This window comes from Oenanthe melanoleuca, chromosome 2 (assembly GCF_029582105.1).
Source record: "Oenanthe melanoleuca isolate GR-GAL-2019-014 chromosome 2, OMel1.0, whole genome shotgun sequence".
Taxonomy (NCBI): domain Eukaryota; kingdom Metazoa; phylum Chordata; class Aves; order Passeriformes; family Muscicapidae; genus Oenanthe; species Oenanthe melanoleuca.
In genome coordinates, this window is record NC_079335.1 from 135,632,352 (window position 1) to 135,652,235 (window position 19,884).

Consider the following 19,884-nt stretch of genomic DNA (forward strand, 5'->3'; position numbering starts at 1 on the left):
AAAACCAGTTGATACACTTGCTACAGGGGCAAAGCTAATAACCCAAAAATAAAGAGAGCCAGGAAGGTCAGCTGTAAAACACACTACAGGAAACTAAAAAACAATGACTAATGACCAAAATACTTGAAAAGACCCAAACGTGAAGGTCAAGTGAGAATGACTAATTCAAGGTTAGAAGCCACTACAGCACAGTGCATCAATGTTGCAAGGTCCTTTAAAAAAAGGAACTTTAACTCCTAGGTGCCATCAGTAGAGATGAGCTTGGCAAATGCAGAGATAAATATGACTAATTGCTAAGTATCTTGTCCATCTAGACACAAAAACAATATTGTAATAATGACTTTGCTTGCTTCAATTGCAGTCAGACTTTTTCAGTTATTAGTCATGCCCATAAAAACACCCACAGAGTTTCACTGTGAGGAATTACCCCACTTGAAGTCAGCAAGGCCAAGGTAACATCCAAAGAATAAGGTCTTGAAGTCACCAGAATTTAAACTTCTGAGGCAGAACATGTGAGGAGCTAAGAAATGCATTATTCAAATAAGTCTCTCTGTGTGTATATATCTAAAAAAAAAATATTTATATTTAGTGACAACTTGCACCAGCCTCCCTGAGGCCTGTAAGCAAAAGCTAAACTAATCACACAGCTGAGCACTTCAGCATGAGATAACCAACTAGAGGTTTTAATTAGCTTTTCACGAAATCTTATCTGGGCACTATTTTTATGGAAGAAATTCCTGAAAACTCAGCACTGATACTCTATACAGCTTGAGTAATTCCAACATTTCAGACACTGAGGAGTCTTCATGTCCCAAGACTCCTCACATAATTTTTCTTTATAAAGTCCTGGTTGAAATAACCATGTCAATTAAGTTTTGTCACAAGAAATAACTACAGGCAAAGTATCTATTTCTGAAAAATTAGCCTAAGAGTCATCATTTGGCCAGTTTTCAAGGAGCCTTGACAGTGCCTGTTTCAAGAGAGGCAATTAAGGATGCTGTCTGTGAAGGAGTGTGGTCCTGAAACATGTTTCCAGACTAAAGTCTGTATCAGGCTCAATGCTTTCAAGGGCTTCAGCAAACATGTGTGGCTCTCCAGAAAAAAAGTGGCATATTTACATGGCTTTATAGCTTGCCACAGTGTTTCTTACCTATGTGTTTTTGAACAAGTAATTCAAAGATTCTTGTATCTATAACTTAAAACAAATAGCCAATAAACAAAAAGCCTCTTAGTTGACTGAAATCTAAATCTCTACTTAGAAAAGAATAAAAGCACTCAAGGCCCAGCAGTGTATAATTACTGTCTCAAGTTCTGTGTAACTAGCAATTCCTCCAAAAACAATTTTTGGGAAAAAAAAACAAACCAAGACTCAACAGTTTAAAACCAGCATGTTTTTTTGCACATATTTAATAGATAACACAAAGCTACATCAGCTTACAGATGCTTTTTTTTTTTGCACATTAATATTCCACTGTTTGAGGTTTTTTCATCCTTGCAGCCTCCTTTTCCTATCTGAGCTGTTAAAGAACCAGAAAGGATGGAAAACCCATTATTTCCATTTAAAAAAACCCTGTAACAGTAACCAGTTTCTCACATCTGTCAGGCAACCTACATAAAAAATGTCTAAAATCTCTGTGTTGACTCCCACTTTGGGACACGTGCAGGAAACTCACACCACTGATGTGCTGATGTGCAGTTTGTGCCACACTGCCTTCGTAGCCATCTGTACTTACACGGTCTTTGTCATCAGCTACATCACACAGAATGTCATCAAGATCCAAGATCCCACCATCCCCGTGCTCCAGTCGATGCACTTGTATCCAGTAGTTTGGATCCTGCATAAAAGAAGAAGAAAATAGGATCAGACTGTCACATGCCACAGGAAAAGGTTATTCCACCAGATAGTCTGCAAATGCTTGATATCAAACATCTATTTAGGTCATATTTCTGTAAATAAATGTAAATTGAGATGTAAAGCCCAAGTTCTTTTTTTAAATTGCCTCAGACTAGGTATGTAGCCTTCCCTCTTCTATCAGATCTGCATGAGTCACAATTCCATCACTGACACACAGGACTCTGACACATTCCCAATATTACTGCACATTACATTCCCAATATTCCTTGCATAAAAGGAAAATACATTGTCCTCAAAATAAAGCATGTCAGACAGTGGTCAACAGGCACAAAAGGTTAAATGCAGCTGTAAAAGGTGTGAGGTTTCAACAGAACAGCTATCAAAGGCAAAAAGCAATATTTAAACACCATCAAAACACTTTCAACCAGTCTTTTGCTAGAAGTGGTACACAGAATATCTAAAATTTATACTAAGAACTTTCCACATTTAAAATAAAAAATTATGTATACATATGGATATACACACACACATATATGCATACAAATGTGTGGGTGTGGCTTTGTGTTTATACAATGTCTAGCACTAACTGGGAAGACTGGCTTTATAGTCTTTATTATTATTTTGACACTAAAGGAAGCCATAGGGAATAAGGCTGTGTCCACAAAGTGTCTCCAGCATATGACCCAAGTGCTGGTTAGTACTCAACGAGCTATTCTTAAAGGATTTGTTTCCTAATGGGGGAATGTTGCCCTGTAAACACAGGACCTGATCATGTCACATAATCCTGCTTCTCAAATACACCCCCCAGTGCCCTGGGCTGTTGTTCAGTGTCCCACAGTAAAAGAGCTTCCCTGCTTTTCACTGAGGAGGCATGGCTGCACAAAGTTTCTGCTGGGAGGACCATCAAACTTGCATCAACTTGCAAAGTTCCTGACTTCCTAAAAATAGCAATTAACATCAGCCTTTTCAGGTATGGTGTCTAGAAGTGGTGAAACAAACAAATGAAAATAATAAAAACATTGCACCAAAGCCAAACCTGAACCTAACAAAATCCCACCCACACTAAAAATAGAAGTCATAAATAACTAACCTCCACCCTAAAAGGCATGAAAATATTTTGATTTCTTAAAGATGGAACAGGACAAGAAATGGGACTACAAGAATTCCTCTAAATGCATATATGTATTTAAATCCTGACAGAACATGCTGCAGAAAAGAACATCGAGAGATATTCATCTTGGTTTTAATATCCTAGAACTTTATGTAATTGCACATGATATGTATGCATAGGTCAAATATTTTGTAGATATTTGATAACTATGGAACTTACTTCATTGTTTGTATAAGTACATCCTCCTTAAATACAGATTCAAGTCATCATCATCAGATGATCAGATTTCAGAATTACATTTTACAGTCATTAGGCCAGTCATTTCAAAAATGAAATTACAGATTTTTTTCTCTGATTTCTCTAAGTATTAAATATTATTAACTTCCACTTCTTCTAAGCAAGCATGTATTATACAATTAACTGGATTTCTAGTATGTGGGTTTTCACATACTTTGACTAAACAGACTTACTGTTGTAGCATATTACAGGAGATAACTCAGCATACATTTTTTAAAAGTAAAGATTCAAGAATAATCTAAAATGGCATTACATTATTCACATGGTCATGCATACAGAGGTGCCTACATAGCTAACTAATAAAAAAATGTTCTGTAAAAATGGTGCATAGTGCAAATAATAGGATAAACTTGTAAAGTTTGAATACTCCACTAGTACAGACAGCGCTGGACAAAGTCACCTGTGTACACCAGAAATCTTTCAACATTTCTTAACACATTCAAAGGGAAGTCCATTGAAGAGATGCCTTTGTAAGCTCTGCTCTCAAATTTAAAGGAAAAAAGATCCTTCCTCATCCTCCAGCCCATTAAAAAAAAAAAAAAAAAAAAAATCTCTTCTGCCTCTCATATCTACACCAAAGACTGAAATACATTTGCAAATAAGACCAAGACATAGAAGACAAATCAAACAGACAAGCTGTGAAGCACCTTGCACTTCTAAAGGATTTAATTCAGGTTTCCTCTGCTGAGATTCTCCATCTCAAAGCTAAGCTAGAATTGAACCATAAGCCAGCCTTCACTGCAAAATCATAGATGGAAAACCTGCTTTGGGCTTTAAGAGAGCCTGATCCCTCATACGTCACCCAATTCACCATTTTTGTTTGCAACAATTAATCTTCTTACTGAAGAACGGAAACATTAAAAACAGGTAACTGCAATGCTAGCTCAGTGACCTGACTTGACATCCATCAAAACAAACAGCACCCAAGCTGAAACTACAGCTTCAATATCCATGTATCCTTGTTTTTTGCTTCCTACCAGAACCATTTCCTACCTCCAAGGCAAATGTAAAAAAAACATTCACGATTACAGAATCAATAGCAGAAACAGCCATTTCTAAATCACTATTGTGCTATTTCAGCATGCACAATCTACTTAAAAATAGCTTTGATACATAAGCTGCATCACTTCTGCTAATTACTTCCTTTTAAAGTTTCTCAATATTGCATAAGAAGTTTTAGATAGACTTCATTTCTACTGCATCACCTATTAGTACTGCCATAGCCTGAACTGCTCTGGTTGCTTTTCCTGTCAGACAAGGTCCTGATACAAAACAATATGTGAGCAAGACCAGACAAGAAATATATAAAACTAGTTTGGCAAGAATTTACTCTGGCGGGATTTAGTAAGTAAATATGAAATAACAATGCAACTTTTCATTAAAGTGCTCTCCAAACATCAGAACAGTCTTCTCTTGAGGCCCTTTTACTCTATTGAAGGTTTTGCATAAATCAAGGATTTGGTGGGGGAGGATTGGGAAGGAAGAGAGGTCTAGGAGGGAAGGGTGTACTCACATTGTACAGAGATTAGTTACACCATACTGGGTGGGGGGAAAGAAACTACAAAAAAAAATAAGAAAGCAACATTGAAACTAGTGATTTTACCAAGTTATGAAAATTCACAGCTATTCATGGTTCCAAGTTTTAGCAATTATTTCTATTTATTATTCAACCAAACAACATGAAAAACCAAACTGCATAAATTTCACATTTAAATTCCTATTCTGTGATCTGTCTAAAATGAACATAATGTTGTACTAGTGTCAGCTCATATGCACTGTCTGCTAAATATGAAGGAAACTGAACCAGAATTGATGCAGATTGGAATTTAGTAGCTCCTACAAGGATGTTACAAGTGCATTTGTATTCATGGCTTGGTCAAGTTGTATTTCTCTATCTCAACCAGTAAACAGATATTCCCAATTCCCTACACAATAGCAATAATACAGCCCTCAAACATTGTCTGAAGCAGTCAAAAAGACTGTTTTGGCTTAGATCAGTTCCTAAAGTGGAATTTGGCTATTCCCAGAGTTTACTGAGGTTTACGTAATTTCATCTGAGGCAAAGTGGTCCAGTTACTCCTTCAGGACACCTGAACATTTTCAGGATACCTGCACATTTTCAGGATCACCCTCTCTGGGGGGCAGTGCAGGGCTCTCAAGTGAGATGTCAAAAATGAGAGACTGCCACCAATATTTACTCACAGTGATCTGCTCAGGGCACGTGCAACAGGGTGCTTACACAAGCTAAAAGGAAAATGTCTTCTAGTTATCAAACAGAAAAAAAACTTCTAAGTATACCAAGTCTATAAAATGCTCAGCATATCAAGTTTAGTAAGTTTCTGTAAAAAAATGGAAAAAAAATATGAAACAAAATTTTTAAAATCTCCCACAAGTTTTTCAAGAAACCTGCTTAGTCAGACATGATGCTGTTGTCCAAAATCTGAATTTGTATATTAGAATCAGATTTTCATATTTTGTCAATAAAACAAAGCTACATTTATCTTCTTTCACTGCTATCATTGTGCAAAAAGGTACTGCACTCTCCAAATCTGCAATGCATTTAGACAGAAGAACAAGTGGTGATAGAGAACTCATCAGCTTCACTGCTCCACCAATGTGTAAGTTAGCAAAGTACAATTATTTTGAAAAAGCTGCATAGATGCCTTTGTCACTAGTTCATGTAGAAGAACCAGCAAGTTCACTTCATTGAATACAAGGATAGAAGTAATGCTAAACCTGATTTATAATATCTTCATTTAAATATTGCATCACTCAGCTCAAGTCTAAGCAAGTCAGATCTCCTGTTTCCTGTCTACACCCATTTAACTCTTCAACTTAACCATGATTATAAAGGTAGTCATGATTTAAGCTCATGAGCATCACATTTTCTAATCCTCAGCAATGGGAGATAAATATTTGCAAAGTGAACACCAGCACTGAGACTGGAAGCAAGAGCACATTACAAGGGCAGCAAGAATGCAGCCATTCACATTCTGTTTATTGCATAAAATGACTTCTAAAAATCACAAAGGAAAAACTGAGAAAACCATTAGTTTAAGTAGTATCATTCAGTGTTCTGCAGCTAACAATTTCATGTTCCCACATAATGGAAACAAGGACCATATGTGGAAAACAATATCTAGAAATCAGAATGGAAACAGCAATGCGTTCTCATTCATGACATAGGAAGATTTCTTTTTCCTTTACATCTAAATAGGTTCTTGGTTTTCACAAATATATCCTTTCCAAAAATACATTTAAATATTTAACATTAAAAGTAACAGTAAGTAGGATTATTCCTTAATATACATTGTCCATATCTTACAAGAAGACAGCACCACAAACCTCTGAGAAGTAGCAATCTATTTAACAGAAAGCAGAAAATCAGGCTCCTAAAAGCCTGATGAACAATGCTTGATGTCTACTAATTGTGCCCACTACTGTGATTTAATCTCACCTGTCACCAGCAGGATGTCCTGAAGCATCAGAAAAACGATTAATCTGCCTGGCTACAATTATGTACTTGGAGCTGGGATGGCAGAGGAGTGTGTGTGTAATTTCCTGTGTGCTGTTTGTAGCCCGTGCAGAGAACACTACTGAGGGAGGACACCAAGCTCTTCCCAAGAGGTCTTTGTACTTCTTAACTTTGTCCATATTTCCCTCCAGCCGCAGATCAGCTGCCACTACAATTTTTGCACATCTGGAAATCAAGTAAAACAGGTATTTTTTCCCCCCAAACTCCTATATTTTCTAATCTGTTCTTGCCCAAATAGGAAGTGTATTTTTTACCACACAACACTCTTGGGAAATGGATTGGTTTTGCCAAGCTGAGCTCCCAGAGGCTCTCTGTGCCTATCAAGACCATGTTTCTAGAACTGAAATTATTTAAATTCAGATATGATTTATAGCTTTTTGCTTTAAAACATACCCTTGTATGATTTTCAAAAACCACTACCAGCTGGACAGCTGTACACAGGTATTTCAGTGTAACACTCAAAGGAAAACAGACTTGCCAACAGGAGAAAGGACAGAGCAGAAGCATATCCAAGTATGTCAATATAGCTTCTCAAATATAGATGAGGAGATAAAGGGAAAGTAAGTATATATTATTAGTTTCTGCTTAAAATCATCTGGAATTCAAGATTAAAAGGCCATGTGTGTGGCTATCTTCACCGGACTGAGTTTTTTGAGAACAGATAAAGCCTTTGTGACAAGAATACACCCAGATAAAAAACAACTAAATCACCAGGCTGGGGTGTGTACTGGACTTGTCTGTTCAGCAGCATATGGCACTTGGGCGTGTTAACGCAGTCTGAAAGGAAACTATGGTTAATAAAAAACTAATATATCTGAAAATTTGCCAGTGAATTCATTCATTTCCCTGTCTAGCTCCATGCTGCAGGCAGGAACCATCCAAACAAGCAGTCAGGTGCCAGAAGACAGCCATGAAGGCTTGCAATGTCAGCTGGCTTCCAGTTACGTTCCACAGCCTGAGAAGCCAGCAAGAACAAGTCCCTGGGTTTCAATTGCATCTCCATCCCATCAGCTGTCTCCTTGAATTTCGGACACAAAGATCTGCTGCAAAACACACAAGAGCAGCAATGGGAGAATCAGCTTCAAAGCCAACAGGGCTCTCTCAAGTACGTTGATGCTGCAGCACGAATGGTTGGCAATACTGGTACAACAAAAGTGCTTTCAATCTCTCACAAGGCACAGGCCACAAAAATACTTAACATTCATGAAAGCAGCCCAGTAAGGCTCAGAAAGCAACTGATACCTGTAGCAACTCTTAAGTTACCAGGTGATGACTTGAAGGGACAGTTATCTTTTCCATTTCTGACCTCACTCCACCTGCAATCACTCCCTTTACATAAGTTTTAGAGCACATTCACATACACTTTTCCTGTATTCCATGAAATCAAGAAAAAAAGGGCTACAGACTACAACAGAAAACAGCTGAATGCTGTACAGCAGAAAATAAACCTTAACCCTTTCATCTTTTCGATCCTTAACCTGTAAAACTGCTCTTTGTTCTGAAGATGCACCACAATAAAGCTAGTTTCTTGCTATTCTATATTACTGAGAAAGAGGAACACACATTCAGGAAGGTAACACATCATGCTGTAATGAGAGGGTTTGGTGTAGGATTTGACATTTTTCAAACATTCCAGATTAAATATAATGTCTTCAACCAATGGATGCACCCCGATCTGATATGAACCAGTTACAAAAAAGAGAGAAACATACAAGCCTGATCACTGAAGCATCTTGTTCCACTTTTGCACTCACCAATGCTTTCCCAGCCTTGCTGAAAGGGCTTTAGCTTACTAGAAATCCATCCAAGACAAAATCTGAACATATGGCAAATATCACTCTTCCTGACACACTGAAATGTTAGAAAGAGTGCTCATGAAGCAAAAAAAAAAGTAATATTGGGCTTTGCATGCATCCTGTATGTCCAGTTTCAACAAAGATTTACTTCAAAATTAATCACATTACACTATCAATGTCAGTCCTCAGTACAGAAGTCTGATAGCAAAAAAAAAGAGCCGAATAGTCATCCACTTCAGCAATTAAATGCCTCCTAAAATCCACTAAATTCAACTAATATGTTCAGCAAACTGCTGGAACACTACTACATATTGAGTTCCACTATATTACCACTGGAGTACAAAAAAAAGCATCAAGGAACTACTTAATCTTGCTTAAAGTGGCAAAAGCTTGCTATTAAAAATGGTAAATTTGGCTGTTAGCCACTTCTCTATTTATACAAACTTTTGACTATATATATATGAAATCCTTGCTTATCTGAAAAGAAATGGTAATTTCCTCATCTGTAAGGAAAGTAGTCTGAGATCTATTGTAGCAGTAAACTTCCTGTTTTTCTACCCTACAAGGACACATAAGTTATTTCTATTAATGCATTACCCCATGCATCATGAAAGCCTAGAATTTTTATTTAACTCATCCACTTTACCTAGAAGCAATCTACACTAATCCACGAGAAATTGTATCACTAATTGCTTTAAATCAACTTTCCTATGTACTGCAGAATTTCATTGCCTGTTAAATAGAATAGAATCTCTGTATGCCCCAATAACTTAATGTCAAGGAATAATTCAGATTGGAAGGGACCTCAGGACCCCAGAATAGGACAGGGACCATGCTGAGCAGAGGGGTGATCCCTCCCTTTGTCTGCTGGGTATGTCCTGCTGACACTGCCAGTGTGCAGGGCTGGCTCCTGCCCACGCACAGTGCCCAGCCCCAGCCTGTGGCACTGCACAGCACTCCTCCCCTAGTGCAGCACTAGGCATAGAATCATAGAATTGCTTAGGTTGGAAAAAACCTCTGAGATCATCAGGTCCAACTGTTAACCCAGCACTGCCAAGCTGACCACAAAACCACGTCCCTGAGTGATACAGCTACACATCTTTTAAGTACCTCCAGGGATGGTGACTCAATCACTCCTCTGGGCAGCCTCTTTTCATGCTTGATAATTCTTTCTGTGAAGAAACCTTTCCTAAGATCCAATTTAAAGCTCCCCTGGAGCAATTTGAGGACATCTCTTCTCATCCCAACACTTGTTACCTGGGAGAAAAGACAGGACCTCACTTTGCTACAATCTCCTTTAGCTATTTGTAGAGAGCAATAGAGTCTCTGCTGAGCCTCCTTTTCTGCAGGCTAAACAATCCCAGCTCCCTCCACTGCTCCTCCTCAGACTTGTGCTCCAGACCCTCCACAGCTCTGTTCCCTTTCTCTGGACATATCCAGCACCTCAGGGTCTTTCTTGCCCTGATACTACAGTATCAGTGGGGCCCAAAGTAGGACACAGGACTCAAGGTGTGGCCTCACAGTGCCCAGTACAGGGGGCAATCACTGCCCTGGTCCTGCTGGCCCCTATTGCTGATACAGACCAGGATGTCACTGGCCTCTGGCCATCTGGGACACATTGGTTCATGGTGAGCCGGGCTGCTGATCAACATCCTCAGGTCCTGGGGTTCTGGCTATGTTTCACACATCTCCTGGCAGTCTAGTCCAAAAACATCGTACTGAAAACATTGCTTGCTGTCTAAACTGATGTCATGATGACACGATGACATTTCTTCACAGCACACAGCCCTCTAACCACTAGGAGGTGCCACCACCAAAGGGCAGGTCCAGGTCAGCACCCGGACTCTGATACTAGCACCAAGTCAGGCACCGTCAAAAAAGGAAAAGTTACTTTCTGCTGCCACTAGAATGCATGTGGCAACCAAATTGGAAAATCATTAAATGAAGAATAAAGCTCTAATTTGGCTATGAAAGACTAACACACTTTTCACCACAGCTACTGATAGTTTACACTGTGAGCAACTGTGTTCTGTTTGCTAGGGGGAAGAAGTTAAATATGACACTGCATCTCTAAACTCCATTATGCCCATGCTGTGAGCGCCAAGTAACACTGTCCTGCCCAAACTGCAAAATAAAACTTCACATGGGCTTTATTTCAATCCCACGTAACAAAAATCCAAGATACCTATTGAAGCACTGCCACAAAGTCCAACTGTGGCAAATCCACAAGTAAGGAAAGGTAAATGTTGCCTTTTCAGATTATTTTGCTGTAACACAGAGCTTACTTCATAATTTGCATCTAAATACAACAAATAATGCAACAAAATTGTTTCTTGACTACAATTTTTAAATATTAATATTAACTTCAGATGACAGATACTAATTACAGTAACCAAATCCATAGCTCATGAATATGCAGTGGAATGTACTGTCTATAATGGTGCACAATCTTGTATGTGGGGATTTAGAATTTGGGCAACAATGCTGAAGAAATGCAGAACATTTTAGGATTGCAGCTTGACAATTGAACCATAAGTGAATCTGATGAAAGAAGTGCTTTCTGTTTCTTCCAAGAGTTTATTTACCTCCACCCATCATTGCAGCATTACTTGGATTTAAGCAGTTCATTGTTTTTTCCAGCCACCACAACAGCTCTTCAACTACAATACTAGATTTAGACCAGAATGATGAGTTTTACTGGAATAACCAACCACATACATGTGTGTACATGCAGATCTGTGTGTTTTAGACCAACATGTGTTACTCCTGATAGATGCTGATTAAACAAAAAACAAAAAAAGTGATTCTGGTAAAATGCTTCAAGGGAAAATTTAAGAGGGCAGAGTTGTCTACCCAAGTGACATCCAGCTTAAGAGGAATAGCCCAATTTATTTCAGAAGTATACTTGAAATAAGATTTTCATTTAGGGGCCATTAATATCAAGTACCATGAAATATAGAAACAATCAGCTCTGATATATGTTCCCAAATGGGCACAGTCAATTAAACTCTAAACAATGATTAATATACAGAGAATTGCAAAATCATTATTACATACACTGCCTCACATTTCCAACACACTGTAAATATAAAGTTAAGACAAAATATTAAATACCACTCTCTGGCCTCATGGTTGTATTACTCCCCAGGGAACTTCAAATTCAAGGGTTGGTGGGTAGGACTTTGCAATATAAACAGCTTTGCTGAACCATGTGGAAGGAATGCACATGTGAATCACAAAAAATTTATCTCAATTAATGTCAGCTATGATATTGTATGTTTTTGATAGGATTTAGAGTTTCAGCATGCCTGGTGCTTCACAGCCTGCCAGCCATGCCCTGGGGTACCCAGGAGATCCCCCTGCCCCTCTGCAGTTGCAGTAAGTGGGGTGCACATGGGAGGAGATCCCCACACTGCCTGGGCACTCCCTGCTGCCTGCACAGCAATTCCCTGTCTGCTTCAGAGGAGCAACGTGTCACCTGTGGCTGTTGGATCAAGCAGGCAAATGGAACAAATGAAGTGGCAAACTGACACATGCTGTAAAACATCTACAAATCAGCACCAGAATAGATACATGGAGCATTTCTACTGATTTGTATTGTAGGAAAACCCTGCTAATAGTGAAAGGTTCAGGAGTTTCCCCTGTGCTCTGTAAAACTGCTCCCAAGACTATAACCATATTCCCATCTTTGTCCTCCTCTCCTGTGTGCACATTCTAGCTCATGGGCAGAGCTTTCTGCACTGCCTAAGGAGGCTGACACGAGGCCAGGATCTCCACACACCCCCATTCACCATCCAAGGGGCACCCATGGAACAGGATCTGTGTTTAGCACACTCCTGGACACACGAGCAGCTACCTCCAGGTCAAACCCACCAAGGAAAACTGGCTTCCAGCAAGCATCTGCAAAAGCAATGTGGAAATAATCATGGTATCCTGTTAATTTATCTCTTAAATACTTTTCAAGATACTTTAACCAAAGCAGGCCTTATTTTCATCTCCAGGGAACAATTTGTAGCAATAATATTTAGCTATTACTTTTCCAAATTGCTCAATCTTTTTTGAAGGAGTGTAATTTCAATTCCTTCCAGTGGCACTGATTGAAGTATGTAGAAACTCATTTCTAAACATGCCTAATGCTTTTCTAGAACTTCAAGAACAATCACTATATAAATTGAACTACTATAATCATGCTTATGTTATAAGGTTAAATAAAACAGATCTGCAATTCTCTTTGAATTTGAAGTTCTGATTGCTGCTAACCCAGGGCAGAAACTGCAATGCAGCATTTCATATTCGTGTGAAGGAGAGGAAGTACCTTAAAATAAAACTTCTGTAAACTATACTCTCAATGATTGTTTGTTTTGTTTTCAAATATATTCATTACTTCTGAATATAAATAATATAAATATAAATAATTGACCCTAAGGTTTACTATGGCTGTAGTCCTACTGACTGACCACTGCAGGGTATTCCAATGCTTAAGATGAAAAAAATTAGCATCATATCTGCCTGGAGACCTCACCAGGAAAATAAAGGCAGAACTAATGCTAACTCCTACCAACTCCACATTTTATCTTTCCTGCCATTTTAATTCACATCTATGTTTTGTTCAGAGATCACCAGTAACAGTTCTTCATCACAAATCAGCAGTAATTCTCTTTTTCAAATCAACAACTAACACTGCCACACTCTTGAGCAGCAAAGAGACCCCATAACACAAAAACCCTAATGGAGGAACCTTACTCATGACTTAGTGAGGACTCTTCATTTTCAAACTCCTCCCTCAATCTCATTTCCAGTTCCAGAATTTGGTATAAATACCAAAAATCACCTGCCAGCTGCAGCTGCCAGGTGCACCACAACCTCCCTTCTTCCTCTGGCTTTTCAAAACCCACTCCTCTCCTCCATCATCTACATTTGCTTATGACTCCCCATCACTTCCATACTTGGCCAGCAGCAGAAAATAGAAAGCATTCCAAGAGGTTAAAGCAAACACAGATGACAGCTATTGGAAAAAACTTATTTCAAAGTGTGCCCCTTCAATTTACCACAGCAGATTCCTTCCAAGCAGATACTGCAATCCCCTCCCACACCCAGCTGCATTAGCACCCATCAACACCAGCAAAGTTTAAGCCCTGAGAATGAATCCACTAATGCAGGAAGATGGTGATCACCACTAAAAAGCTCCTTTCACCTCTTTAGTTCTCTTCTCCCTTGTCACCCCCAGCAATAGGGAGCAGCTAACAGCAGTGCACTGAACTCCAGCATTTTACACATCTTTCAAAATCCCTTAAATCTCCAAGGGCATGTCTGCACTTGTCAAAATTCAAGCAGATGACTTTATTAAGAGAGAAGCAAAACCAGCTAGTCTTCTTGACCAGAAAAGAAAGCAATAAAAAATAACTATTAAAATCAGTGCAGCAATGCCAAGCCCTATTTTGAACAAGAGCTAAACCTTCAAGTCTTTTCAGCTGAGTTGTGAGTATATCCATATAAAACTGTGAAAACTATTTAATTTTTTAAGATCTGAGCACTTCAATTTGCATCTCCAGAAGTTTTGATTAAAATAAGAATGATATGACAGTGGTGTTTTCAGCCATAACTTATACTGTAGTCTAAATCAGAAATTCCCATCTTTGTAACGAAGTCAATTTTGGCAGAAGGTACAGAGAAATTACTACAATTGCATGTATTGGGACAATGTCAGAAATATACTCAAGCACACCTTAATATTCCACCTAGAATTATACCTTCAAGCCTGGTAAAACTCAAGTAATTATCTTTCTTCTGTTCTGCTAGACAAATGAGAGAGTATCCTCTACCTGAGTTTGAAACCTCCAATTTCTAGTTCTTTATATGCCTTCAGAGCCTTATAGAAAATGCTTTCAATGTAACAGCCTAATTATATTGTATACATACACAGAATCTAAGAATTATTCATAAGTCACAACAAAAATAAGTTTCATGCAGGATTGATTAAAAACTAAATAAAATAGAAAAATTTATGATTCACTTAGGTGCAGCTCATTTGTTCACAAAAAGCAGTATTTTGAAAAACACTGCAACTTCTATTTTCTGTAATTAACTCCAATAAAACACATATACTATGCTTGAGACTAAGAAGAATAAGCAACAAACCCTGTCCAATAAGGTGTAGAGAATAACAAATAAAAAAAAATCCAAACAAGTTCTTAGAAACTGTGTAACTTTTCATTCGGAAAACCTGTTTTTATAAAGCACCTGGGATCTCTCCAACGGGTTTCCTACCCAAATGCAGCTAGAAGAAGGTGACTCTAGTATCTCCTGCTAGCTTTGAATGATCAGTGCATAACCAAGGCTGTAGGTAGGTACATGGAGATAGTGTCTTAAACTCCACTACAGAGAAAAATCTGAATGTTGTTCTGTAATGGAGTAGAATAAAATAAAAAAGAAGATTTTAATGAATAGAAAGAGACTAAAATATGGCATCTTTATTTGACAGGTTTAGCATATGGTTTAGATAGCATACACAACAGTGCCCCAGCCAGGACTGCATCAAGCCAACCAAAGTTTTAAACCATTACATCTAAACACAAGGCTGCATCCATGTATTTTTGCAAAACACTTCAAATAAATTAATTTAACTTTGCCAGTTTTTCTGTAGCAACCACCAGGCCTTTGTTTCGTCTCTTCTATATTTGTAGCAACTGCACTGCTAAAAAGACAATGGAAGTATCAATAACTGAAAGAATTTATTTTTTTTTATAAATCCCTCATACTTTTTTAAATATTGAGATGTCTGGACTGATAAAAGCTTGCAAGCATCAAAATAACAACCTGGTGTGTATACATACATATATACACACACACAAACACCCACTCTTGTATCTGAAACCTGCTCTCCTGTTCTTAAAGCCAAAAATAGTGTTCTTGAAGAAGTCTGCCTCAAAGTCTTTGTATTTGGATTCTCAGACTACTCTTGTACTCTGTGTACTCTTTGATTCAGAAGAATAATTATGTACACAACATACCTACACAATCAAAAATATTCCATTAAATAACATAATTTTTATTTTCCAGGAATAGGGGGGCTTTGCTTTCTAAAGGAGAAACCCTCAGCTTGGTAGAGAGTCCTACAGCTGCTTTCACAGGCTTTTTCCTAGAGAAACCAACACCCAGCCATGCACAGATTAAAGCCCCAGCACACAAACAACTGCACTCACCAATGGCTTACACACAGCACCTGCACCTGGGCACTGAGCTGCTCCAGAGCTGCTGGGAGAATTCCCAGGGAACATCCTGGTCTATATATAGTGAACTGTTCAGATACACAGAGGTCATGAACTTTCACTGCTTAAGACTCAGAGCAAGATGCACCAGCTGCAAGAGACCGACGAAGCCTCTGCTGCCCTCCAAACAGGCAGCACTAACATCACACAGACCCCAGCTCCTTTAAAACTAAAGCAGGGAATCAAAGCTTTGCTGTATTTTCATGCATTAGTGATGAAGAAAAGGGAGAGGCAAGAAACCCATTTATGTAGACCTCAATTTAAAACCCAGACTGTTTATATGAGCAGATGTAATAAATCCCGTGAATAGAAGGTAGGTGATGGGACACAAACACAGGGCACGTGGGGAGGGACTGGACTCTCCCAGCTGCTGGAAATCAGACACTGACTCACAGCAACACCCTCAGCTAGGCCAAACTTCTGTTCCAAGTCCACATTCATCAGGAGGTTTGCATCATACAGTAAAATTTAGCCTTAATAGCATTTTATTTCGCTGGATGACTCACTCATCATCTACTCTTCTGATTTTGTAAAAGGCTGATGTCATTTCACTCTGTTCTTCTACACACCTTGCAGGTTGCTACACTAGGAATGCAGTTCCTTTTCATCAAGAAAGACAAAGCAAAATACAAAAAATAGCAATAAAATAAAATTTTGCCATCTGAAAAAAGAAATATTTCAGCCAGCTTAGAGATACTGGGAATCCTTCTCACTCTGAGGAGAAAGCTTTCTTAAATGCCAGCTTTGTGCAAACCAAACTTGAAGTAGAAATGTCAGCTTACTCAAAGCTTTTCTTTGATCCAAAGCCTTTCTAGAAGAGACTTCAGTGTCAGTGATTAAGACATCCAACATCTGTGTTGAAAAAGCTGCAGGTTTATGGAAAATGCAGAATATGACCTTGCTGCCAGTCCTCCCTTCTCCCAGCTGAGAATCCCTGTCCCATGGAAACTTCCTCTCCCTGAAACAGCCCTCACAGGCATTCTACAAAGTATTTTTCACAAAAGCTATCCCTCTCATTACAATGTTGGGGGGGAAAAAAACCTTTTCACCCAACAAAAATGTGTCCCTTAGCTAGCTCTATTACTTGATGCCATGGTTGTTTCAAAACTCATTTCGCTTTAAAAAAAAAAAAAAAAAAAAAAAAAAAGGATAATTTAAACTGCCTTGGACTCAAAAACTTTGAGAATCACAAAGCTTGTATAAAACATTCTTTTTGGACTATCTACATCAGATGAGATCAAACATAATACTGTAACAGCCAAACAATCTCCTAAAATATAAAGACAAGGGAAAAAAATACATATTCTCTGGAAGTGGAGTTTTTCATGCTTCCTGTGAGAAGTACAATCTTGTTGCACAATGCAATAGAACATATTCAAGCTGTTCTCTGCACTGGTCTGTAAAGTAAGAGTAAAAGCAGACATTTATGCTGATAAGTCAGAACAAGCCGTATCCTCTAAATTAAATCAATTTTAATTTAGCACACTGATGTTTTAAAGTGGTATTTTATAACCTCATATGATAAATCTAACAAAATTCCTTAAACTTTGAATTTTACATCGGTCTTTTCTGGATAACTGTATTTTGTTTGTTTTTTTAATTAAAAATAAGACGTCCTTGAAATTTTTAATAGTTTAGCACTTGCTCTTTGATAAGCTACAAGCCACCTTCAAGATTCACAGGAAAAAGGTAATTTTTTCAAAACAGCTATTCTTCCAAACACCAAACAAATAAAAAAGGTTGTGCTTAAGCTTTCATTCTCACATGTGTTTAGAAGACAACTGTTCCACTGAAACAATTAAGTCAATATACAAATTACAGATATCAGCAACAGTTCCATAAATAATTACACCTGCATATATGACTCTGCACAGAGATATATACTCAGGATGAAAAATTTGGAGCTTAGTCACAATCAAAAATGTGGATGCATTTTTATTCACACCACCATGACAATCCAATAGGGTGAAAAAGAAAAGTTACATTTCTTTAGGAGTTTCCAACCTCAAATATTAGACACGTCGATGCAAAGCTTTTCTTTGAGCTCACCTTTTCTGTGAGCATCAAAGCCAGGTGAGGCTACAGGTGCTTATTGAAAGCTGTGAGGAGAAGCAGAGCTGGGTGGGGTGGGCAGAGCTTGGCCAGCTCAGAGCAGACACTGCAGGAGAGCAGTGTGTGGTGATGCACAGAGGAACCTCCTGTCACCTCCTCCACCCCTTATTACTGACATCACCACAGAAGACAGAGATTTCAGCAGGAACCAGAGTCCTGCTTTGCCAGAGATGGACCATCTGCTTCAGAAAACGTACAGCTCATACTTGATCCAGTTGAAATTTTACTGAGGTACCTCAATGAATTTCCTAAAAATCATTTTATAATTCCCAGAGAAAAGTGTGGACAGGGGTGTTTCACAAGCAGGAGGTAACCATAAGTTGTCTGTGCTAATTTAGCTACTTTAAATTCTGGAACACCCAGCCTATTTTGGTGCAAGTTCAATTAAATGAGAAGCACTTTGCACTTCTCTGATATAAGTGAAGTGCAGCCTTCATGCCTGTTACACTGCTTGCACTGTGTGGCAGGAGGGCTCTTCTTTTTGCCTCTCTCAGCCTGGTTGCTTCTGAAGCCAAAAAAAAAAATTAAAAAAAAAATAAATAAAAGAGGGCTTCAGACCAGAAATAAACTTTAGTATACTCTAAACAGCAGCAAAACAATCTTTGGGAAAATTACACAAATCCCTTAGAGTCTCTGGGGCTTTGTCCCACACCAAGGCTTCAGAGTCTAAATTATATGGATGAAGCGTGGGTTAGCCTGGGCAAGCTGGAGGGAGGGAGGATCAGTTCAGTGGGGGATGTTCATCCATCTTTTGAAGACGTGCAGAAGAAGCTCTGAGCACAACACATAAACGTTGCAGGAAAAAGATTGAAAAAAAGAAAGAGGGCATGGGGAGAACTCAGAATTTGTCATTTCTCATAGACCTCCATCTTCTAAAAGAAAAACTCATTATCATTTCAGCCAAACTCTGGAAAATACAGTTTGTCTTTTGACTACAACTTTCAACAACTACAAGTTTCAGTTTGCAGTTCAAACTTTCACAGAGCAGCCCAGAACAGTGAAATAATAAGCATTTTGTACTATTACCTTGTATTTAGCTTTAGATTATTTCTGCCTACATAAGCCTCTCTTTTCAGTCTTAAAGGCAAAAGGAAAAGGTTATTTGAGACTTCTGTTTCTGACATTCTCTTTTGATTACAGACTAAAACCAAGAGAGACTACCCTGAAAGGCCAAGACAAACGTGCAACCACATAATTGGTCTGGCTCAAATGGCACTGAAGTCAGAAGCAAGCGTCCCCAACTCCAGAGATTCAGTCTGTGCTGAAAGCCACACTGAACTCTGTTTACTGTTTGCCTGAAAAGCCATATACATATGCTTCAGGAATGTTTTGCCAAGGAGCTGTGATGGTGGATATACTATAAAAAGCCCTAGTCTTCTGCCAAGATGTGCATAGCACATCTGCATTGTTTTTCTTGCACACTCTCAGAAAGCTTTTTAACTTGGCATAGAGCATCACGCTTTACTCTAGTGAAATTCTTGCAAGAAGCACTTGGGAAGCAAAGCAAATAAATGAAGTTCAGAAAGACGTTTGATTCCTAACCCATGAAATCTGCAAAGAGGAAAACTGTCATTTTGCTATAAAGCAGGCATTGTGCTATGACACAGGGAAATTGGCACATATGCATAACCAGTGAAAGGATGTCCTAATATGAAAGATGTCTATACAACAGCCAGCTCATTGGTTTATATGACCACCTCCCTTCAGCAGATGAGAGCAGATTTGGTTTGTATCAGAGAACAACTAAAAGAAAATTCTCAAGCATATTGCACATGACTTCAAGGAAAGAAGGGATAAATAAAGGAATTTCAGTGTAATATTATTACTAGAAGTTTTGCTCAGCTACAACATACAAAGAGAAAAAACTGCAGGTCATATATTTCATTCCCCAGCACAACAGTACTTCCTGC

General features: G+C 38.5%; 1 protein-coding gene across 16 annotated transcripts in view; it reads right to left on the reverse strand.

The window, feature by feature from the left end:
• The window catches only part of PARD3 (par-3 family cell polarity regulator), a 440,327-nt gene that overhangs the window by 390,877 nt on the left and 29,566 nt on the right, over positions 1-19,884 (reverse strand). For all 16 annotated transcript variants that reach the window (XM_056483426.1, XM_056483438.1, XM_056483439.1 and 13 more), the window contains exon 2: positions 1,734-1,835. In XM_056483426.1, the coding sequence (XP_056339401.1) occupies positions 1,734-1,835 (102 nt within the window). The remainder of the gene's footprint in view (positions 1-1,733; positions 1,836-19,884) is intronic.